At 43.8% G+C, this 26490-nt stretch overlaps 1 protein-coding gene across 1 annotated transcript in view; it reads right to left on the reverse strand.

Moving 5' to 3' along the window:
- The window catches only part of arap2 (ArfGAP with RhoGAP domain, ankyrin repeat and PH domain 2), a gene marked incomplete at its 5' end in the record, with an annotated part of 101566 nt that overhangs the window by 72451 nt on the left and 2625 nt on the right, over nucleotides 1-26490 (reverse strand). Inside the window, one exon of the mRNA XM_083789592.1 lies at nucleotides 5539-5661. Within this exon, the coding sequence (XP_083645718.1) occupies nucleotides 5539-5661 (123 nt within the window). The remainder of the gene's footprint in view (nucleotides 1-5538; nucleotides 5662-26490) is intronic.

Genomic DNA, 26490 nt, shown 5'->3' on the forward strand with positions numbered 1-26490 from the left:
TGCAGCTCACCGCTCCTTGGCTGCGGCTCACCGCTCCTTGGCTGCAGCTCACCGCTCCTTGGCTGCGGCTCACTGCTCCAAGAGATGGGTCAAATTCGGACAACAAATTTCACTGCGGTAACGTGTGTGACAAATCGTATGACTTTGACTTTGTATACACCTTGCAGCGGTAACAATGGGACAGGGCCCAATGCTCAATAGAACACCTTGCAATAGGAAGTGGCAAGTGTGAATGAAAACATTGTCTATATAGCCTGTTGCCTGCCGGCTTTCGGAGAGATTTTTTTTACTAACCGTTGAAAAATAGGTGTCGCTCAATTCCGCCTCTAAATTCGCCCACGCACGTTCCGGAATCGGAACATATTCCTGCTCCATACGCGACAATCCGTTTGGAAGACACAGGCGATCATGTATAGAGCGCAGTGGTATTACATCGATTCGTCCCATAGAGCAATGCATTATGTGGTGGTTTTTCACCGGCTCCTACAGGCTTGAGGAAACATGTTTTTTTCCCAGTCATGTGATGGACGTGTCACGAGGTTTCCCGGAGAACACCCGAAACCGACCGAAGATCAACATCCTCCAGCATTATTTATAGGCAGCCTGGGCCATTCGGCCAAAACTCTGGAAACTCCTGGTTGGCAGAGAATGCGTTTAAAGCATGTATAAAACAATGGTGGGTATTATTACTATTTATTATTTAACCCATTCTGACCGCCCGGGCACCCATTTTGGTGTTGGCATCATGTTATGCTTTAGCTATTTAAAAATAGCAGATCTACAAGCTCATATCGCGCCACCGAGTGGCGCGATACGAGCTTGTAGGTCTGCTATTTTTGAAAAATCGAAGAACGACTGACATTTTTAGAATCTGATCTCAGGTCAGAATGGGTTAATCAGACCAGTGTGTGTCCAGTGGAAACCTCGTATGAATCTGATCTCAGGTCAGAATGGGTTAAAGAAGGGGCATAAAGAAGTGTGGCTGACGGCGGTGTCTCCACTGAGTCATCCCCTCGTCTCGCTCCCTCCTTATAGCCTCCTTCACTTTCCACCCACCTCTCGCGCCTTCAGACGGAAATCCATATGATGGAGACATCTGCCGGAAAGCCTGACAGGAGGGCTGGAAATGCAAATGGAGAAAATTGCAGGTGCCTCGTCTGTGCCAGGCACTGCAGCCCACTTCATTAACGGGGAGGGAGGGAAGGATGGATAGACATCCAGAGCACAAGAATAAAGTCATAAAGTAATAAAGAGAGGAAGGCAGGAAGAATGAAAGAAAGAAAGAATGTCAGGTTGCAAATGACCGGGTTGTTAGCCAGACACAGACAGCATCAAGCTGTCATGTTTGTTGTAGGCCAGTCAATATAAGATTTGACACAAAAGGAAACCCAGGCGTTTTTATTTCTAGGGGGAGAAAAAAAAAAGTCTGGGGCCGAGTCCACTTCAATTCGACAAACGTCGCTCACTCTCTGCAAATTTCTGATCGTCTGCACCTTTGTTAAATTGACGCGCACACGCACACATGTACACACACACACACACACACTCCCGGCGGATTTCTCCAGTCTAGTCGGCAGGAGACTCCTGACGACAAAGCTCCCGCCGCTTGCCGTCCATATCGCCTTGACGACGCGTCGGAACCCGTTGATGAAGAACGGAGCTGTTCTTCAGATGTTGGGTTGGCTGGCGACCCTCGGTAGCCGACGCTATCCGTGTTGTTTAGTGATAAGGGGAAAAATACTACCGTAATTTCCGGACTATAAGCCGCGGCTTTTTACCTATGATTTGAACCCCGCGGCTTATACAACGGTGCGGCTAATCTATGGATTTTTACAGCTAACGCAGAGCCATCTCAGGCTCTGAGCTAACGTAGCTGCGGCTTATAGTCCGGTGCGGCTTATAGTCCGGTGCGGCTTGTATATGGGATTTTCCCTAAATTTGGCTGGTGCGGCTTATATTCAGGTGCGGCTTATAGTCCGGACATTACGGTACTTCTCTACTGTCTGCTCGTCTGACTCGTCATGTTTCAGTGCTGACTACTCGTGCAGTGTGAACTAGATGCCATAATTATTGCGAACGAACTATGAGACCCTGCAGATCATGTCTGTCTGTGTGTCTGTCTGTCTTTCCCGCTGTGACACCACCCGCCCGCCACCAGACGGCGCAGCTGTAGCACACACACACACACCAGAGGGCGCAGCTGTAGCGCAGACACACACACACACACACACACACACACACACACACACACACACACACACACACACACACACACACACACACACACACAACCACACACACACACACACACACTGCGTTCGCTTCCCGCGTTTGCGCGTCTTACTTGTTCTTAATGTCAACTCTCAATTCATAATCATACCAATTGATCAACTCCAAAGCAAAAACAAAGCTAGCTAAATAATGTGTTTTGTTTTGTTGCGGGTGTGGGATGCATTGCAGAGGCTCCAGTTTGGTGACAACAAGCTATAGCTGGCCAGACTCTGTGAGTGAAACAAGCGACCAGGTCAATGAAAACAAGCCCAAAAGAAGCAACCAGTTTCACCACTTAATTGGGCCCCATTACATTTGCTATTTAAAAAAAATAATCATGAAATCAAGTCCAAATAAGGAACTACACTTCAGAAATAATCCCAAACTAAAGCAACGGGCAACAATGAATATGCGCGCACACACACACGCACGCACGCACGCAACCATCGCATCACCAAATGTTGCTCACCAAATGAATACACTGTATGGTGTAACTTAGGTCTGAATTTAGCTCCCCTCGGGAAGTTGGTCTCCCGGTGGGGTAGAAAAGCCCAAGTCTATACGACGGCATGCACCGAGTTGCTTTTATTAAATCCTGATACGCATCAGCCTATGAATTATTAAGGGCTTTGGGTGTATCTATAGACCATCAAACCATTAGCCTGGGAGCTAAAGGCATTCAGGAGCAAACTCAAAAATACCCCCCCCCCCCCCCGACGCTCACAAAGACCCCGCGGCGGTTCCCTTCATGATCGGCAGAAGTTGCACAAAGTGTGTGTGTGTAGTTTAGAACCTGGTCCCTCCCAAAGTTTCAACAGCAGCGGCAGCAGCTGAAGCGCCATTAACGCACAAAAGCCAAACTTTTTTCCATGATAGATTAAATAATTTAGAGAGAGAGAGAGAGGCGAGAAAAATGGCTAAAGCTTTTTTATAGGGGCAGAATTAATAGCTGTATACTAGAATGAGAGCCTATAAAAAAATGGATGCCCGTCGTAGTGCCGCCGCTACTTGAACAACGCTTTCCTCGCTGTCCCCTTTAAAGGAGAATTCCATACTAAAAGGCTTTCCTACCTTTATTTGTAGTTGTTACGTCCCCACCAAAGAGGTCCAGGTGTTATTTTGTGCAAAAGCTCCTTATTGGCTATTTCCCCTACCATGAGCCCTACATTGCATTGAATTGAATGGGAATTGAATGGGGCATTGGGGTGTTGTGCTAATTTCCTTATTTCCATCGCTCAAAATTATAATTTCTTTGTATATATCCTCTCTTCATAATGTAAATAATATCCCAAGCGGCACACTTTACTACTTCTTTCAATGGAAATAAGCGAATTAGCATAACACCCCATAGCCCCATTCAATTCCCATTCAATGCAATGCAATTCATTGGGGAAAATAGCCAATAAGGAGTTTTTGCACAAAAAAACACCTGGACCTCTTTGGTGGGGACGTAACGACTACAAAGAAAGGTAAGAAAGATAAGAAAGCATTCTAGCATGGAATTCTCCTTTAACACACACACATCACACCGCAGGTGGCGTGGAGTCGTTCCTTCACACCTTAAAGTGTGACACCAGAAATAGCACATATAAAAGGATACATGTTGCCATAGGCTACTGAGCAAAGGGTCCACAATCAAACACTCTGTTTCACTAGTTGGCACAATCAATTAAAAAAGAATGAAGCGTGATTAACCTTATTTAGACTGTATGGGAACGATTCTATAGCTATTGTGAAATTGTACAGTTTGAGGATTCTCTGGAGTTTCACGTGGAATGGTGAGAATGGTATTTGCATGTAATCCATGAGTCTATACACGCTATCGAGCATTCAAAGCTGTGTATCGATAATGCAGCGTGCATAGCGCGCAATTGCTGCACTTGCTGTCCGTCCTACGGGTATATAGGCTGTGCCACTGACATGCCAAATAAGAGAATGGAACATGTTTCACAGCAATAGTTAGTAGCCCAAATCAATGATTGCTCTTGTTCATGCATTCGATTTTCCACGGTCTCGCCACCGTGAGAGAAACCCAGATAGAGTGCACTGAAAACGGAAGATCTACTGTTAGGTGGGGAGAGGAAAGATTCTCGTCTCCCTCAAGATATAGGAGGTGCGTGCGTGCGTGCACGCTCGCACGGACGTAACACACGCACACACCGCAGCACGCACGCACGCAGCGCATGCACGCCTTTCCATCCACCATCGCTTCCCAATCACCTCCTGTCCCATGGGGGAGCCTCCACAGCCCGACTCTCTGTCTCCTAATTACCCATGGGCCCCCCAGCATCGCTCCGGCTGTTTGCAGGGATTGGGACCGAATGTCGGAGCAAGCGGTACACGAGGAGTTTGGAGGAGAGAAGCAGTGTACGTGATTAAAAGTTTTAAACAGCCTCGGAAGAGGAGAAAAGAAGGGGCTTTTCAGGCGAGAGCCGCCGGTGCCGCTTTGGGAGCAGAGGAAGCACTCGGAGAGTCGTCTGCCACGGAGGTTTATAGCGACGACGTAGGAGGAGGTCGTGCTTGTTTTCTTAACCTCGGCTTTGATTCGCTCGGCGCTTCCGCTGTACGGTTCAACGGCGCTTCTTGAAGGAACATTTTTCTACCTGACAACAATTCCCAAAAGACCCGGCGCCGGCGCGGGAAGCATTTTGAAGGACAGATGCATTGATCGCTTCGACTCGACTGTTTAGTCTGCGGATTAACCGATTGGCAGCTTGACAACTGACTGATTGACATTGATTAGTCGACTTGGTGCTTAACCCATTTTGGACGGGAACCCCTTTTGGTGTTTTAAGCATTATGTTATGATAGCAGAAAACAGCAGAGTGCCGCGCTACGAGCCTGTAGGTCTGCTATTTTTGAAAGATCGTGAAAATGTGGCGCAAGACTTTGAATATATATTCTTTCAGAGCGAACGTTTTTAACTCAAATCTTTGCTTCTTGGGGGGGGGGGGTCCCTGGAACAACATATTTTCAGATGGGGGTCGGAGGCCAATTACATATATTTTTGGGGGTCCTTGACATGAAAATGTTTGAGAACGACTGACATAGAAACATAGGTTTTTTCAGAAAAAGACATTTTGTAGAATCTGTTGTCAGGTCAAAATGGCTTAAACCAGAGTGAACGCCTGACAATCTGCTACTTTAAGTGGGTGGCTAACGGATTGACGAATTGATTAGGCGTTACTGCGTTGCCTGGCATAACTCTCTGTCACAGCGGGACTTATGCCTGCATGTGTGCCTATACTCTGTATGCGTTTTACTCACCATCTCTTCCTCGGCGCTCCAGCGTAGCCTTGGAGAGGCCGGGGGAGATGTACAGGAATCCATCCATGAAAGGCCGCGCCTCCGATGGGGAGGAGCTGCTCTCCGGCTCCAATTTAGGGAAATCTGCCAGAAGGAGACGAACAAACGAGCGAGTCAATAAGTGCGAGAGAGTGACAAATGAAAAAAAGCGAATGGAGTGAAATATAGTCTGCAAAGTAACATCACCGTGTATAAAGATATACCATAAAGCATGACAATTGAATCCAGATCATTTCAGAAGAACACATAACAGAGATATATGGAGAGATGATAAATGAACACATAACAGAGATATATGGAGAGATGATAAATGAAGAACACATAACAGAGATATATGGAGAGATGATAAATGAACACATAACAGAGATATATGGAGAGATGATAAATGAACACATAACAGAGATATATGGAGAGATGATAAATGAACACATAACAGAGATATATGGAGAGATGATAAATGAACACATAACAGAGATATATGGAGAGATGATAAATGAACACATAACAGAGATATATGGAGAGATGATAAATGAACACATAACAGAGATATATGGAGAGATGATAAATGAAGAACACATAACAGAGATATATGGAGAGATGATAAATGAACACATAACAGAGATATATGGAGAGATGATAAATGAAGAACACATAACAGAGATATATGGAGAGATGATAAATGAAGAACACATAACAGAGATAAATGGAGAGATGATAAATGAACACATAACAGAGATATATGGAGAGATGATAAATGAACACATAACAGAGATATATGGAGAGATGATAAATGAACACATAACAGAGATATATGGAGAGATGATAAATGAACACATAACAGAGATATATGGAGAGATGATAAATAAACACATAACAGAGATATATGGAGAGATGATAAATTAACACATAACAGAGATATATGGAGAGATGATAAATGAAGAACACATAACAGAGATATATGGAGAGATGATAAATGAACACATAACAGAGATATATGGAGAGATGATAAATGAACACATAACAGAGATATATGGAGAGATGATAAATGAACACATAACAGAGATATATGGAGAGATGATAAATGAAGAACACATAACAGAGCTATATGGAGAGATGATAAATGAACACATAACAGAGATATATGGAGAGATGATAAATGAACACATAACAGAGATATATGGAGAGATGATAAATGAACACATAACAGAGATATATGGAGAGATGATAAATGAACACATAACAGAGATATATGGAGAGATGATAAATGAACACATAACAGAGATATATGGAGAGATGATAAATGAAGAACACATAACAGAGATATATGGAGAGATGATAAATGAACACATAACAGAGATATATGGAGAGATGATAAATGAACACATAACAGAGATATATGGAGAGATGATAAATGAACACATAACAGAGATATATGGAGAGATGATAAATGAACACATAACAGAGATATATGGAGAGATGATAAATGAACACATAACAGAGATATATGGAGAGATGATAAATGAACACATAACAGAGATATATGGAGAGATGATAAATGAAGAACACATAACAGAGCTATATGGAGAGATGATAAATGAACACATAACAGAGATATATGGAGAGATGATAAATGAACACATAACAGAGATATATGGAGAGATGATAAATGAACACATAACAGAGATATATGGAGAGATGATAAATGAACACATAACAGAGATATATGGAGAGATGATAAATGAAGAACACATAACAGAGATATATGGAGAGATGATAAATGAACACATAACAGAGATATATGGAGAGATGATAAATGAACACATAACAGAGATATATGGAGAGATGATAAATGAACACATAACAGAGATATATGGAGAGATGATAAATGAACACATAACAGAGATATATGGAGAGATGATAAATGAACACATAACAGAGATATATGGAGAGATGATAAATGAACACATAACAGAGATATATGGAGAGATGATAAATGAACACATAACAGAGATATATGGAGAGATGATAAATGAACACATAACAGAGATATATGGAGAGATGATAAATGAACACATAACAGAGATATATGGAGAGATGATAAATGAACACATAACAGAGATATATGGAGAGATGATAAATAAACACATAACAGAGATATATGGAGAGATGATAAATTAACACATAACAGAGATATATGGAGAGATGATAAATGAAGAACACATAACAGAGATATATGGAGAGATGATAAATGAACACATAACAGAGATATATGGAGAGATGATAAATGAACACATAACAGAGATATATGGAGAGATGATAAATGAACACATAACAGAGATATATGGAGAGATGATAAATGAAGAACACATAACAGAGCTATATGGAGAGATGATAAATGAACACATAACAGAGATATATGGAGAGATGATAAATGAACACATAACAGAGATATATGGAGAGATGATAAATGAACACATAACAGAGATATATGGAGAGATGATAAATGAACACATAACAGAGATATATGGAGAGATGATAAATGAACACATAACAGAGATATATGGAGAGATGATAAATGAACACATAACAGAGATATATGGAGAGATGATAAATGAAGAACACATAACAGAGATATATGGAGAGATGATAAATGAACACATAACAGAGATATATGGAGAGATGATAAATGAACACATAACAGAGCTATATGGAGAGATGATAAATGAACACATAACAGAGATATATGGAGAGATGATAAATGAACACATAACAGAGATATATGGAGAGATGATAAATGAACACATAACAGAGATATATGGAGAGATGATAAATGAACACATAACAGAGATATATGGAGAGATGATAAATGAACACATAACAGAGATATATGGAGAGATGATAAATGAAGAACACATAACAGAGATATATGGAGAGATGATAAATGAACACATAACAGAGATATATGGAGAGATGATAAATGAACACATAACAGAGATATATGGAGAGATGATAAATGAACACATAACAGAGATATATGGAGAGATGATAAATGAACACATAACAGAGATATATGGAGAGATGATAAATGAACACATAACAGAGATATATGGAGAGATGATAAATGAACACATAACAGAGATATATGGAGAGATGATAAATGAACACATAACAGAGATATATGGAGAGATGATAAATGAACACATAACAGAGATATATGGAGAGATGATAAATGAACACATAACAGAGATATATGGAGAGATGATAAATGAACACATAACAGAGATATATGGAGAGATGATAAATGAACACATAACAGAGATATATGGAGAGATGATAAATGAACACATAACAGAGATATATGGAGAGATGATAAATGAAGAACACATAACAGAGATATATGGAGAGATGATAAATGAAGAACACATAACAGAGATATATGGAGAGATGATAAATGAACACATAACAGAGATATATGGAGAGATGATAAATGAACACATAACAGAGATATATGGAGAGATGATAAATGAAGAACACATAACAGAGATATATGGAGAGATGATAAATGAAGAACACATAACAGAGATATATGGAGAGATGATAAATGAAGAACACATAACAGAGATATATGGAGAGATGATAAATGAACACATAACAGAGATATATGGAGAGATGATAAACGAAGAACACATAACAGAGATATATGGAGAGATGATAAATGAACACATAACAGAGATATATGGAGAGATGATAAATGAACACATAACAGAGATACGCGTATATGGAGAGATGATAAATGAACACATAACAGAGATATATGGAGAGATGATAAATGAACACATAACAGAGATATATGGAGAGATGATAAATGAACACATAACAGAGATATATGGAGAGATGATAAATGAACACATAACAGAGATATATGGAGAGATGATAAATGAACACATAACAGAGATATATGGAGAGATGATAAATGAAGAACACATAACAGAGATATATGGAGAGATGATAAATGAACACATAACAGAGATATATGGAGAGATGATAAATGAACACATAACAGAGATATATGGAGAGATGATACATGAACACATAACAGAGATATATGGAGAGATGATAAATGAACACATAACAGAGATATATGGAGAGATGATAAATGAAGAACACATAACAGAGATATATGGAGAGATGATAAATGAAGAACACATAACAGAGATATATGGAGAGATGATAAATGAAGAACACATAACAGAGATATATGGAGAGATGATAAATGAAGAACACATAACAGAGATATATGGAGAGATGATAAATGAAGAACACATAACAGAGATATATGGAGAGATGATAAATGGTGGTGGTTGAAAATGCACTTAAGCTCGCGCTAAGCAATCTCTGTCTTTTTCTTCACAAGTTAACTGTGAGCACTATCCACATTCTGTTTAACACATGTTTCTGTGTCAAAAACGTCTTTGCACAAATAGATGGAAAACTGTCTGCCACCCCTTAGATCTCCATATATGGAGCTGACCTGTTCTGACATTCCATTATGTTGATCTGACCTCATCAAACCCTGTACACTCAAGACACGCTCCAGATACTGTGTTGTATATGGCCAGTACAGAATGCATTTCATATGATGATCTGACACCCCATGTCAAAGCGCCAGCCCTCGCCCAGCAGTCTGCCGTCAGCCAGGCGGATGCGTCTCGCCCTCTGGGTGTCTTACTGTTGTATAGGTATATATATATAATTACTAGTCCATACGGGAGGGTGTATAGTTTTGATAAAATGGTGAATTGTTTCAAATAAAAGTCTTGGAAATTTGGAAAGACTGTTAAAATAAGCCATGGTTCAGTTGCTCCCCCCCCGTACCAGAATTCTCTCTCTCCTCTCCACAATCTCTTTGCACATCCGTGTCATTGTCTCATTTCTCTATTCCTTTTTCCTCTCGTCTGTCACAGTCTCTCTCTCTCTCTCTCTCTCCTCACCCGCTGCTAGGTGTAAGAGCTCCCCACATTCAACCTTATCCTTCTCAAATTCAATTAGCTTCAATTCTCCAGTTCACTTTTGTGCCGAAGGAGCCAGGGCTCTACCGTATCTTGTGTGAGATGTTATCGTCTCCACCTCAAGCCCTCCTTCATCAAGCAAGGTAAAATAACTTTAATTGAAACCACTTTTATTTGAAGTGACACTTCTACCCGTCGGCAGGCACTGCAACCCACAGGGCCACAGTCTCCCAAAAAGAAAGAAACAACAGAACTTCAGGTTCCTTGTTCTCTGTATCTAGACCAGGGGGGCAGTCAGCCAGATATTTCGTGAAGCCTCATTTGAAATCGGTAGTTCATATAATGGCCTGTTGTGGCGCTGGACTGGACCCAAAAAGCCCCATAGCTCCATAGAGGCCCATGTATTTGGGCCCAACTTCACCTAGACTGTATTACCTTAATAAACATGGTCATGAATACTTTCTGCTTCCAGTCACTAGTTTAAAGTCTCATTTCTAATGTCATAATATTCTTTTTGGAAAATTATGGTCCCATTTATTAAAAAAATGACCATAAAGTCGCGCATGTTCTGAGGGGCGTGGCTACCGTTACAGTCTATGATCGGGATTCCCCTCCCACTCGAGTCAAAATAAAAACCAACAGAGAAGAAGGGGGGAAGTCCCGCCTCGTTGTCTGGGCAGCCAATGGCCAGCTGGGCCAAAAGGGAGCCAGCCAATGGCCAGCTGGGCTAAAACGGATCTAGAAAGATGGCGACTTACAGTGCATTAGAATGCAAGGGATTTCAGGCTTCATTTTACGTTCATGTTAGACCCGGGGAACGCTTTGTCCATATTTTTTACAGTCTATGATCTAGACTTAGCAACGGGTCAACTTATAAAACTAGAAAGATGCAATCCTGTGGAATTGTGCAGAGGTGTAAAAAAAGTCCCATTGTCCCATTTCAAGTTTTCAAAATGTACAAAAATCTATTGAAAATTGGCACCTTGGCTGGTAATCCAGTCTGCACTGCGCAAAAAGCTTGGAATACGGATGTGTATATTACAGGAAACTCCCGTTAATCTTTCCACCAAACTCCCGTAAACTCCCGAATTGTACCGTCACACCTGTATATTACCGTATATTACATGTATATGCCCGCTAAACGTGAGGTTTACGGGCAAAATACAGTTCCCGTAATTGCCCGTTAACCCATTCTGACCATGTTATGCTTTAGCTATTTAAAAATAGCAGATCTACAAGCTCATATCGCGCCACCGAGTGGCGCGCTACGAGCTTGTAGGTCTGCTATTTTTGAAAAATCGAAGAGCGACTGACATTTTTAGAATCTGATCTCAGGTCAGAATGGGTTCATCAGACCAGTGTGTGTCCGGCGGAAACCTCGTATGAATCTGATCTCAGGTCAGAATGGGTTCATCAGACCAGTGTGTGTCCGGCGGAAACCTCGTATGAATCTGATCTCGGGTCAGAATGGGTTAACTGGCAGTGCTGGCAGTGTCAAGTCAAAGTCAAACTGCATGTCACTCCCCCATCTCATTCCCTGTCAGCCTACTGTCTATCCCTCCATACAAATATAAAATAAAGGCGAAAGCCACAAAAAAAAAAAAAAACAGCAGATCTGCAACGCTCACAATGCGTCGAAAAAAAGCATGTGTTGGTGATCTCAAATAGATCTCACATGGATAAAAAAACAACCGGGGTGTTTCCCATTTGGAATCCAGAGTTATAAGAAAACATTACACTTCTGTAGAGGCGAGTCCACAGAAATATATACTTTTAAACTGCTATAGCGCCATTCAGCCATGCATGTCTATGATAAAGGTGGGATGGAGTGCTGCGCTATAGGCAGTGTTGTGACTAACGCCCTTACATCGCGTTACGTTACATAACGTAATTAATTCCTATTTGCAGTAACTTGTAACCTAACGCTTTACATTCCCCATTCCATAACGGCCTTATAGTTATTGTGCGAGCGTTACCCGCGTTATGGCGTTATGTCAACTTATGTGATCAGTGAAAAAAGTCTCGCCATGCAGCTGAATGTGTGTCTATCATACAGGCGTCTCTGTGCTGCTGAAGTGAAGGGGCCGGGGGCAAATAAAGTTGTGAATCGATATAATTCAACTAAACTGCGGGAGAAACACAGATGTACAAGCCCAACACGCTGGGCATTGCGACGGGTAGATAACTTGTAGATCTGCTACTTCCAGCGCAGGAAGGGTGCATGCTTATGACGCTCTTTAACTATGCATTCAGCAGCCAGTGACAGACTCACAAGTTGACAGAACACACGCGCACTGCAGCAGACGGAATGCACAGGCAGATCCGACACAAATTTATTGCACACATCTGTGCTTTGCCTTTCATCCACGCTTCCATAGCCTTTTAAATCTTATTTCCCATCCACGGGCACATGTAAGCAACGTGATATCAGCAGCTGCAGCTTCCATCCGATCTGTGGTGGTGTTCTGCAGTATTGACGAGGGAAGCTACTAGCTAGCATGGGAGCTAACGTTAGTTTCACTATGTACTTTCCATCCCTTTCCCCAACCCCTCACAGTCACACTCGCTGCTGCGTTTACACGGGCAGACTGTATCGTTGCGTCTGCCCATGTTTAATGGTCAGGGTTTCAGGCAGGTTTCAGGCAGACCTGTCAAAACGATGCACTTCCCAAAACAGACAAAAAGAGACATGCCACCACCTTAGAGTATAGGCCACCACCTATACATTCAAAACCACCTCTGGAATATTGCTATCTCATTCCACAGTTTTTCTCTAATAAAGTTGTTTTTATTTGTTTTCTCATGTTCTCCTTGAAAAGTGTCTTTAAGTACTCAGAGAAGCTTTATATAAATAATATCATCACTATTATTAGAAAAAAAGCTCACTGCTCAGGTCAAATAGGCCTATTGATATGTGATTAAAATGTGATTAATTGAGATGAAATCATCATCTAAATTAATTAGATGTTTTTTAATTAAGTCCCAAGTCTCCCAACCCTATTCTTTATAGATCTAGCTTCAAAACAAAAGTTCCTATATTCGGTATTCGGTTTCGGCCGTTATTTATATATATATTTTTTTTAAAGTAAAGTAAAGTAAAGTAGTTACTTACATAATTTAATGTAAAGTAAAGTAACAAATTACTTTTTTTAGATAAGTAACGATAACTATAATTCCTTACTTTTTAAAAGGAACTTCCCCAACACTGGCTATATAGGGTTTCAGAGCTCCTGGCCATCAGCATTTTGGCCACGTTGCTCCGGGTGCCTTAACCCATTCTGACCTGAGATCAGATTCATACGAGGTTTCCACTGGACACACACTGGTCTGATGATCTGATTCTGACCTGAGATCAGATTCTAAAAATGTCAGTCGCTCTTCGATTTTTCAAAAATAGCAGACCTACAAGCTCGTATCGCGCCACTCGGTGACGCGATATGAGCTTGTAGATCTGCTATTTTTCAATAGCTAAAGCATAACATGATGCCGACACCACCCGTCAGAATGGGTTAAGTAGAATATTATTGAATCTTTGTATGTATCGTTCGTAGCACACCTGTGAGGTCTGGTGCTTAAAACTAAAACGTGTGCGAGCGCGTGCACACACACACACACAGTCACACACACACACACACACACACACACACACACACACACACACACACACACACACACACACACACACACACACACACACACTCACTCCACACAGAGGCAGAGAAGGTAAATAGGCCAGTGGGGTAGCATACCGCGCCAATGAACGAGACATGGCCTCTGTCGTAACAAGGCTCTGTGAGTCTTGTGAACAGTCCCTCCTCCAGGGCCCTGAAGCAGGCCGGACTCCATTAAGGCGGGCCCGTGTCGTCTGCGGGAGCGGCGGCGCCAGAACTCTTGCCCCGCGCTGATTGCCCCCGTCCCCCCGTCCCCCCCCGTCCCAAGCGAGGGGATGTGACATGACAGAGTGCTCAATTAGCCATCTGGTTGGTTGCCCACGGCAACGGTCACCCTCGTCCGCGCCCATGCTGGCCGAGTGCCTTTTCGCTGGACGGTGGAGCAAATGGGAGGCCCTCATTCCAACATGCACCGTATAGCCTATATGCACGGAGGGGGGGGGGGGGGGGGGGGGCGCGTGTTCTGTAAATGGACGCGTACAGTACTCGGACATGTGTGCAATGATGTACTTGGCAGCACTCGTACGGCCTCAGGCATAACAAGCTATGGCAAAACATACTGCCCGCACGGCGCACACACACACACACACACACACACACACACACACACGAGTGGATCCACACATTATCGGACACAGCGTCTCAGGGGGTGTGAAAACACAACACAACGCGAGCAGACACATTATATACAGAGTTTAGAATTATATCCGTTTCCACGTGACGTTCACTCCGTGGCGAACATGGTGGGGGAAAGCGCCTAATTGTCTCCGGCTCACAGTGGCTGCCCGTCACCTCCTGACCTCGCCACACTGTGTGTCGGTGTAAAACAACAACAGCAGCATCGCACCGCCGCAGCATCCACAAGCATCCCGTCCGCCCAAACATCCCCCTGTCTGCCAGAACACTAGCGGCGTCATTAGCAACAGGCTGACATATGGAGCCGCGATGAAACGGGACCTCTGTTTGTTTGTGTGTGTGTGTACGTGTGTGTGTACGTGTGTGTGTGTGTGTGTGTGTGTGTGTGTGTGTGTGTGTGTGTGTGTGTGTGTTTGTGTGTGTGTGTGTGTGTGTGTGTGTGTGTGTGTGTGTGTGTGTGTGTGTGTGTGTGTGTGTGTGTGGCCATTTGCATGTGTCTGAATTCTGAAAGTTGTCCAGGCCTCTTTCCCCCAGTGTGTGCGCAGTGAGAGAGAGAGAGAGAGAGAGAGAGAGAGAGAGAGAGAGAGAGAGAGAGAGAGAGAGAGAGAGAGAGAGAGAGATTAACAACTAGGCAAGAAAGAGGGGACACCTGTATGCGTGTACTGTAATGTGTATATGCGTGTGCATGTCTGTGTGTGTGTGTGTGTGTGTGTGTGTGTGTGTGTGTGTGTGTGTGTGTGTGTGCGTGCGTGCGTGTGTGTGTTTGCTAACTATCCACACACAATGGTGTCTGAATGAATGTTTAATGTGCATGGAGATAATCAAGGCATGGCGGATGCTAGTGCAGTATCAATGAAGCGTCTTCCCATCCAAAGCCTCAGTGAATCATTTCAGGAGGGACTGAGAGCGTCACTGGAAAGACTATAAGGCCTTTCTCTTCAGCTTAACCCATTCTGACCTGAGATCAGATTCATACGAGGTTTTCCACTGGACACACACTGGTCTGATGAACCCATTCTGACCTGAGATCAGATTCTAAAAATGTCAGTCGTTCTTCGATTTTTCAAAAAATAGCAGACCTGCAAGCTCGTATCGCGCCACTCGGTGGCGCGATATGAGCTTGCAGGTCTGCTATTTTTCAATAGCTAAAGCATAACATGATGCCGGTCAGAATGGGTTAACATCTACACTATGACGCAGTGTCAACAAACGGAACAACAGTGCTGGAAGAAGTACATTCAGTCTAATTTTGATTAAACATACATTAACCAGTACATTAACCATTTTGAGTACTTCCGGAAGTACTCAAATAAAAGGGTATATTGGCATCAAACTATACTTAAAAGTAAGATGATTGCGTTGGAGATCATTCCAGCAGTGGCATTGAAGTGAAGTCAGACATTGGCAAACTCAAACAAACACATCTTTCATCGCAGACAGACACGCCAGACGAGACTAGCATTTAATTCATAGTAAAACACAGAGAGGGAGAGTTGAACACTCGCCACATTTTCTGAATTAATTTTAATCCTAGAACACTAAACAAACAGGTGATTTTCACCCGGATGATTATATTTTTCACTCCGCTATAGGACAGATTCAACGGCAACAACAACGACAGAGACACAGACGCAGAGGCGGCTCAAACAACCCACATTGTCTCAAAACAAACACCAGAGTAAGGCCAAGTGTGGACGAGGACAGATGCATGTACGTACATTGCACAGACTTATACAGTCTGGTGAGACGTAGGAGGAGGACCGTAGGTAGGACGCAAACCACAGTCCTAGAGACCTCAGTGCCTGCAATCCCCCAAAAACACACAAGGCAGGCGGAGCCACCTGTTGGCATTGATTGAACCCCTACCATGAAATGTTCTATGAGCAGGGCATGGCTGTAAACAACTTCTTGAGCTTAGTCCAGTTACCCTGCAGGGTAAACATGGTAACTTTGCTTTGCTTTGCTTTGACTCTGGCATAGAGATAGCTGGAAGCCTGGATGAGAGGGGCAGTGATTTGGCCAATCACTGCTGACCCGCCAACTGGAGAGTGTTGTGGTTAAAGCGCAAATAACATGCATTTTAAAACTGCTTTTAATATTTAATAATCATATGGTCTATGTCCCTCAAAGTTATTTCTAATGGTTTGAGCCTCAATCACCACTCTGATATAACCAGGCCTTGTCATTTCTTTCTTTACTTTGAAAGCAGTTTTAGCTGCAGTACCACAATGTCCTGAGGTGGTGGGGGTGCTGATATGCAGATTATTTAATATTTGAGTCATTATAATACTGATGCTAGATAAAACCAGGCTTGTTTCCATTCCATGCCAGCTTGGAAAATCAACAATGGTGGACATTGTAAACAAAGTGGAAATGCAAATTTGAAACTGAAGACTGAAGAAGGAGGAATTATACAAAGTAGGGTGACATTGAAGACATCACGATGAGGCCAAAATCAGCCGAGCTGTTCCTGAGAGCAATTTCCATTAAAACACCTATATGACATGAAGGCCTGATTGTTCAAAATTGGTTATTTGTGGGGATAGAAAACACACATGGGAGCCCCAGAAACACAAAAGAAATTGAAAAAGTTGAATTTTATGTTATAGGTCCTTTAAGGGTGGAAACACTCCTCTAAGAAAGTTGGGGACCACCCGACTACATCTCTTCCGGGCCAAGGCTTTATCCATTATAGATGGATTATAATTGCATCTTTGATGTATTTACAAACTGTAATTTTCTGTGTTCGGGTGAATTTCACCCATGTTTAGTGGGAAAAAGTTTTAACGTTTTTCACCGATTTTTTATCTTTTTTTGTTTTTTTGGCATTATGAAATATGAAAGAAGAGTAGCTGAAGTTGCCATGCATTGCTGTACTTCAATATATTATTTTATGAAATAATTTACAATGGGTAAAATATTCCTGTGTTTAGTGTTTAGTTTAGTGAAAATACCCGTGTTTAGTGAAAAATATGTTTAGTGTTCTAAGGCTAACTGTATATCTTAAGCATGAACGTGAACCATATTTCAGGTCCGCTTGTGGAACCGCTCCACAGTCAGCCACTTGATAACGACACAGATTCAACTCATTGTTGCTGTCAGGGACACAGTCAGTGAATTATTGTCTCCACCAGGCCGAAAGCATGGGGGGAGAGTATGTTTTGTGTTGTTATGTTGTTATGTCCGTGTGTGTGTGTGTGTGTCTGTGAGCAGCTAATCTCCGGCACCGTTAACCCTGTCGATGCCAAATTTTGCACACACACTCCCTGGATGCCAACGATGAACCTCTGCCCCAAAATTTCCAGAACGGCCTGTTATAGCGCCACCAGGAGGCCGCTTTGTGCAAAACAAGTTTTTGCACAGTACACCTACAGATTTTGTCCAAACATCGCGCAAATTGGTACACAGTCTCTCTACAGCCATTCAACGAAACGGGTCTTTCAGATTTCTCAGACTCCATCCTGATTGGTTAAGATTGGCTTCCAAAGTTCACAGGAGTGCTCAGTTTCAAACAAAATGCTGCAAATCATGAACACATCGCGTGATTTCCGTGAAATTGTGCACCCACATTCCCACTAGGCCGAGGACGAAATGCCACATGAACAATTTCAACTCAGCCTCAAGGTGGCGCTATAACTGGCCGAAAAGTGTTTTTTACCTCTAATTTACTTTTGTTGCCCTTTTATCCAACCACCAGATGAAGGCAAGCTGCAATGTCCTACATTCCTATCCTGGTGGAGACCTGTGCCCAGAAGGGCACTTTTTCTAGTTGTCACTGCATTGTGCTTCACTAGGCCTTTTCCAAACAACTGGGATCTTCTCCCTCGTCATCTTTTCTCTGCTTTACTATAGTGTAGAAGCCTATGTTCTCCATGCCAGCGGTTTTCAAAGTGAGGCCCACCAGGGGGTTGGGGGGGGGGGGGGGGGCACAAAAAAGCCAAAGAAAAGGAGACGCAAATGAACTTCCCCAGGTATTTTGGTGGGAGGAGGTGTTTGTTTGCATTGATCTGGCCAAGGAGGAGGAGATCCACAGAGCAGTTCCAACCCGCGATAGACCATCGTGCAGCCCACATACATACCACTAATTTATACATTGCGCATCCCCCCCCCCCCCACACAGCCTAAATAAGTCTGCACATCTCTTTATGGACCACAAACGGTATACCACACCGACACCGTACATCTCCACCTGCCCGCTGATGTAACAGGCTCTATGCACTCAGAATAACACAATCAGAGCCGGATTAACAATGGAACTAGGTGGAGCTTAAGCGCCAGGGCCCGAAGCTTGCAGGGCCTGGTACGAGACTATAGGTACACCTGTTTCTGTAGCAGTTTTCTGTAGGGGGGGGGGCAGTCGGTTTGGGGGGGTTCCCCACGGCTGCGCGTCGCTTCCACCTCTGACAGAGGGGAAGCGAGTAAGCGACGCCGTCAGAAGCCCCCTTGCTCAGGAAGGCCCCCCTCACTCAGACGGACCAAGTTGCGACAATAACATACAGCCTATGTAAAGAGGAATATAAACAAGACCTTGGCGCAAAACTTCATATTTACCCTGCTCTAATACAACATGCAAAAGTGTGTTCTTACATCCTCCATTTCACGATTTCAGCACTCGTAAGTAAATTAATTTAATTGCTATTATGAAAGTTTTCAGTGGCGTTGGACGCACAGGTTGCATTGTCGTCAATAATTAATCTGTCTTTAAAACGTTCTAATATTAATATAGCATGTTGGCATTGTCTGTTGGTGCACACATGTTATATGGACCATGTAACAACATGGTCAACAGCAATGTTTGCACATGTAGCTACATTTGTTGGCCACAAAGACAATTTAGTACAGTCATGTATATAATCATCTGAAAATACAATGTTAGGGAGTCTTGAGCAGGCTGACGACCGAGAGGTGGTTAGTCTGTGGTGTGCTCCCGTGGTACAGCATGCATGGCCACGGGGAAGCTCTCTGTCTTGGTCTTTGTCTGCAATAAATACAACTCTGATGCATCTACACTTCAGCTCATCTCTGCCTGCGTGTTTTTCCATCCGATCGTCTGAGGCTTTGATGCAGAATCTCCTTCAGCCTTTTTGTCTCTATTTTAGTCCAGTTTTAGTTAGTGTACTTGAAGTATAAAATTTACTTCACCTGCTAATGGAGCTTGTAGATATAGGCTAATTATTTTTCGGGGAAATTGCAGATAGTTTAGCAGAGACTGAAGTTGGAAAGGCTGTGCGCAGTGCGGCATGCCTGCTGGCTGCTGTGTCTTGTGTCAGCGGGCAGCGCAGGCAGTAGTGGATATGCGCTAAATGCATGCATGTTAATTAATTAATTAATTGGCTGAATCAGTAGGGGCCTTTTGATTTGGTGAAGCGCCAGGGCCTTGAGAGGGGTTAATCCGTCACTGACTGAACACAATATTCCTACTTCCGAGCCCCTTCGCTATACCTCCTTCATAGCCTGGTGTTGCCGATGATACTAATGAAGGCTCTATAGTCCCATTCTGCTCAAACAGAGTCAGGGTGCTGCCGTTGTGCGTGGTGGCTCACTGGAGACACTGCCATACACCAGTGGGTCTCTAAGTGTCCATGAGTGGCTTACAAATGGCCCCCGTACTGGTCTGGAACTCTGAGAGTGTACAAATGGAACCAAAATGGAGTCCTTGAAATTAACCCATTCTGACCTGAGATCAGATTCATACGAGGTTTCCACTGGACACACACTGGTCTGATTAAACCCATTCTGACCTGAGATCAGATTCTAGAAATGTCAGTCGCTCTTCGATTTTTCAAAAATAGCAGACCTACAAGCTCGTATCGCGCCACTCGGTGGCGCGATACGAGCTTGTAGATCTGCTATTTTTAAATAGATAAAGCATAACATGATGCTAACACCAAAATGGGTGCCCGGTCAGAATTACATTGAATATTCTTCATTCCCACTCCTTCAGTGGGTAACACTTGCAATGCATCTCATAATCTGTAGTGAATTACAAGCATGCTTAAAATGCGTTACACTCTGCTTATAACATGGTATAATAATTATAGTTAAATGAACATGGTTCTCAAAACCTGGCCATTACAAAGGGGGCATGAAACTAAAAACAAAAAGCAAAGCCATTTGAAAAGTTTTTTCGCTCTGAACTGCCCTTGGTATAAGAGAGGCCACCGCTGGCTGCCATTATTACATCCATCCAGGGTGTGTGTGTGTGTGTGTGTGTGTGTGTGTGTGTGGGGGGGGGGTGATGCAAATGAGCATCCCAAGGTATATAGTCTGGCCTTCGTGGGAGGAGGTGTCTGTCTTGATCTGGCCTAGTGGAATGAGATCCATAGAGGCTGTTGGTGAGCGAGCATGAGCACACACGCGCACTCGCGCACGCACACACACACACACACACACACACACACACACACACACACACACACACACACACACACACACACACACACACACACACGCACACGCACACACACACACAGCTAATGAGGTGGCAGAGCTCTAGCGGGGGACACAGGGGTTATCCTAATGTTGGTGCACTGTTGTTGAGACGTTGGACAGGCGCTACAAATGAGCCACTGAGGAGGGGAGGAGACAGAGGGTTGCAAGTGTGCGTGTGTGTGTGTGTGTGTGTGTGTGTGTGTGTGTGTGTGTGTGTGTGTGTGTGTGTGTGTGTGTGTGTGTGTGTGTGTGTGTGTGTGTATGTGTGCGCGCCTTGGTTTGACAGCTTAGTCCCAGCGTTCACACAGAGCACACAAAGTGTACAGGGTGAGCTTCAGGCTGAATGTAAAGTTTTAGGCATACACGAGCAACTCAGAGTGTGATCGATCGACTCCATCTCAGAGGCAAATATTATACGTTTGCTCCTTGGGGAAAGGGCACCTACCTTCTGCTTAACCCTTTCTGACCTGAGATCAGATTCTAAAAATGTCAGTCGTTCTTCGATTTTTTTCAAAAATAGCAGACCTACAAGCTCGTATCGCGCCACTCGGTGGCGCGATATGAGCTTGTAGATCTGCTATTTTTCAATAGCTAAAGCACCTGACACCAAAATGGGTGCCCGGTCAGAATGGGTTAATGAGTGAGGACTTGTAATTTCGGTAGGTTACGTATATTTTGATGCCAATACCTTTGTATTTTTTTACTCTATACCAGACTTACCTTACCTTACCTACTTTTTAAACTTCTACACTTCCTCTGCCAACCTGGGGGGGGGGGGGGGGCAGCGGACTGACCTCATGCTACCTTCTATGCATGAGGAGTCCAAGCTGCTTCTTTTCACCTGACAGGCTATAGTTTCCTCTGCCGGACGTAGCGCGTGGAAGGAAGTAAGGAACCTGTTATTCCGAATAGTTCCTTTCCCCTCCATCAGGCGTGGCTGACCATAGTGGCCAAGGGGACGTATAGTTTAGAGAGCAGGATTACTGCATGTTTTGTGTGAGGGTACCTACCCTAGGGGACACGGGGAGAACATGTGAGGGTACCTACCCTAGGGGACACGGGGAGAACATGTGAGGGTACCTACCCTAGGGGACACGGGGAGAACATGTGAGGGTACTTACCCTAGGGGACACGGGGAGAACATGTGAGTGTATACCTACCCTAGGGGACACGGGAGAACATGTGAGGGTACCTACCCTAGGGGACACGGGGAGAACATGTGAGGGTACCTACCCTAGGGGACACGGGGAGAACATGTGAGGGTACCTACCCTAGGGGACACGGGGAGAACATGTGAGGGTACCTACCCTAGGGGACACGGGGAGAACATGTGAGGGTACTTACCCTAGGGGACACGGGGAGAACATGTGAGTGTATACCTACCCTAGGGGACACGGGAGAACATGTGAGGGTACCTACCCTAGGGGACACGGGGAGAACATGTGAGGGTACCTACCCTAGGGGACACGGGGAGAACATGTGAGGGTACCTACCCTAGGGGACACGGGGAGAACATGTGAGGGTACCTACCCTAGGGGACACGAGGAGAACATGTGAGGGTACCTACCCTAGGGGACATGAGGAGAACATGTGAGGGTACCTACCCTAGGGGACACGGGGAGAACATGTGAGGGTACCTACCCTAGGGGACACGAGGAGAACATGTGAGGGTACCTACCCTAGGGGACACGGGGAGAACATGTGAGGGTACCTACCCTAGGGGACACGGGGAGAACATGTGAGGGTACCTACCCTAGGGGACACGGGGAGAACATGTGAGGGTACCTACCCTAGGGGACACGGGGAGAACATGTGAGGGTACCTACCCTAGGGGACACGGGGAGAACATGTGAGGGTACCTACCCTAGGGGACACGGGGAGAACATGTGAGGGTACCTACCCTAGGGGACACGGGGAGAACATGTGAGGGTACCTACCCTAGGGGACACGGGGAGAACATGTGAGGGTACCTACCCTAGGGGACACGGGGAGAACATGTGAGGGTACCTACCCTAGGGGACACGGGGAGAACATGTGAGGGTACCTACCCTAGGGGACACGGGGAGAACATGTGAGGGTACCTACCCTAGGGGACACGGGGAGAACATGTGAGGGTACCTACCCTATAGGGACACGGGGAGAACATGTGAGGGTACCTACCCTAGGGGACACGGGGAGAACATGTGAGGGTACCTACCCTAGGGGACACGGGGAGAACATGTGAGGATACCTACCCTAGGGGACACGGGGAGAACATGTGAGGGTACCTACCCTATAGGGACACGGGGAGAACATGCAAACTCCACACAGAAAGGCCCTATCGCCAACCCCCGCCTCGGGTATGGACACTGAAGACACGGAGGAGAGAACACGCCGCCAGCCGGGAATCGAACCCAGGACCTTCTAGCTGTGAGGCTATGTAGGTCTGCTATTTTTTGAAAAATCGAAGAACGACTGACATTTTTAGAATCTGATCTCAGGTCAGAATGGGTTCATCAGACCAGTGTGTGTCCAGTGGAAACCTCGCATGAATCTGATCTCAGGTCAGAATGGGTTAAGTAATAAAAAAAAAGCTAATACTTTATCCCGTCAATGCCTTCCCAACAGAGTGGCGGTAAGGTGGGTTCATAGATGTGTTGTTTTGATTTCGTCGACTAATATTATGACGAAAAATGTTCGTTGACTTGACTACCTTTGTTCACTGACGAAAACTAAAAGGAACCTAAATAAAAACTATGATAACTAAAACTAAATATATTGACAATTCCGTCAACAAATATAAACTAGACTAAAATGTTAGGAAGGGACTATAGTGGACAAAAGAGCTCCAGTATAAGTAATGCTGCGACGCGTTGTGAGCTTGTAGATCTGCTATTTTCAGCAAGAGTAAAATCAGCCATCAATTAAGGCCCGTCAAAATATATTTTAGTCTACTGTAGATTTAGTTGACTCAAATATTAGGATATTTAGTTTACTAAAACTAGACCCCCAGGCGACTAAAACGTGGACTGGAACTTCAACTCACCTATGCTTTCTATGGCATAGGAGAAACTAGACTCAGCTGCAACACATGAGACTAATTAATTAGGTCGACAGAGAGAGAGAGTGTCAAAAGTGTGTTTGCGTCAATTTAACAAAGGTGCAGACGATCAGTAATCAGTAGAGAGTGAGCAACATTTGCGCAAGTGTATGCCGAATTGAACTAAAACTAAATGAAAACTATTCAAGAGAAAAGTAACACTGTATAAAGTAACACTGTATAATTATAGCTAAATTAACTTGGTTCTCAAAACCTGGCCATTACACAGGGGGCATAAAACTAAAATTAAAATTGAAAGGTTTTTGGCCACAGCTGGCTGCCAAGAACTATTCAAGAGAAAAGTAAAGTGTGTTAAAAGTGTGCTCTAAGGTGGGTTAACAGGTTGTTGCTCTGCGTTGTGATCCAGACAGTGTGTGCAGGCGGTCGGCTCGGCGGCCGCGGTGCTGCTCCAGTAAACAGTCTGAACTCGCTGAAGGCTGGATATCATGTTCCCAGAGTTTTGTGGTAAACAAAGCAAAAAGTATGAATACATTCATGGAGACTCAGGACTGTCAAAGCACACACATAATGAGGCTGAACAATAATGAAGAATGGATGAGCACGCACGCACGCCCGCCCACGTACACACACGCACGTTATTTTTTAAGCTTCATTACCCAAAACTTTGATGAGGGCAAGGCTTAACCCATTCTGACCGGGCACCCATTTTGGTGTTGGCATCATGTTATGCTTTAGCTATTGAAAAATAGCAGATCTACAAGCTCATATCGTGCCACCGAGTGGCGCGATACGAGCTTGTAGGTCTGCTATTTTTTTGAAAAATCGAAGAACGACTGACATTTTTAGAATCTGATCTCAGGTCAGAATGGGTTAATCAGACCAGTGTGTGTCCAGTGGAAAACTCGTATGAATCTGATCTCAGGTCAGAATGGGTTAAGGGTGTGTGTGTGTGTGTGTGTGTGTGTGTGTGTGTGTGTGTGTGTGTGTGTGTGTGTGTGTGTGTGTGTGCATGTGTTCTAGTGCACATCCAAAATAAAGTCCATTACCACGGCAACCAGGTGACCCATGGCAGCAATTAGGAGTGACCCAACGGGCTGGGTGCGCACGAGCGTGCTCAGATGTGACGTGACACATACGTTATGCAAAACAGGGTCCCTATGAGAGAGATAGTGTCACCTCACAAATGCCCTGAGGCGACATGCCCCTTCCATCATCACCGTGACCATCATCATCATCATCATCATCATCACTGTCCCCCCCACCACCCCCGCTACCTGGGTTTCACCCATTAACCCATTCTGACCTGAGATCAGATTCTAAAAATGTCTTTTTGAAAATGACAGTTTTCTGAAAAAGCCATGTTTCTATGTCAGTCGTTCTTCGATTTTTCAAAAATAGCAGACCTACAAGTTCGTAGCGCGCCACTCGGTGGCGCGCTATGAGCTTGTAGATCTGCTATTTTTCAATAGCTAAAGCATAACATGATGCTAACACCAAAATGGGTTCCCGTTCAGACCTGATTCTTACAAATGTCGTCTAAATCATGACAGTTTTCTATGTCAGCGGTTCTCAAACTATTCCATGTCAACTGGACCCCCAGAATTATCTGTATTTGTCGTTCCAGGGACACCCCCCCTCCAGAAGCAGAGATTTGAGTTAAAAAACGTTCACTGTGAAAGAATATAATAGTAAAAGATTTGCACCACACTTTTTTCAAAAATATCAGATCTACAAGCTCATATAGCACAACGTTTGTGAACAGCTAAAGTTTAAAAAGAATGGCTAAAGTGATTAAAAGCTAGGAGGTGACCAGTGGTGGAAAAAGTACTCAATTGTTTTACTTAAGTAAAAGTACCAATACTGCAATTTAGAACTACTCCTTTACAAGTAAAAGTACGGAATTGAAAATGTACTTGAGTAAAAGTGCAAAAGTATCGGCATCAAAATGTACTTAAAGTACTAAAAGTAAAAGTACTCATATTGCAGAATGTCCCACTTCACAAGTTCAAAATGTGTACAAAGTCTATGAAAGTCTTGAAAATAGCCGATCTACAAGCTCACAATGCGTCGCGTCGCGACGCATTGTGAGCTTGTAGATCGGCTATTTTCAAATGGCCAAAATGTA

This window comes from Protomyctophum parallelum (assembly GCF_964188405.1).
Source record: "Protomyctophum parallelum genome assembly, chromosome: 18".
Classification (NCBI taxonomy): domain Eukaryota; kingdom Metazoa; phylum Chordata; class Actinopteri; order Myctophiformes; family Myctophidae; genus Protomyctophum; species Protomyctophum parallelum.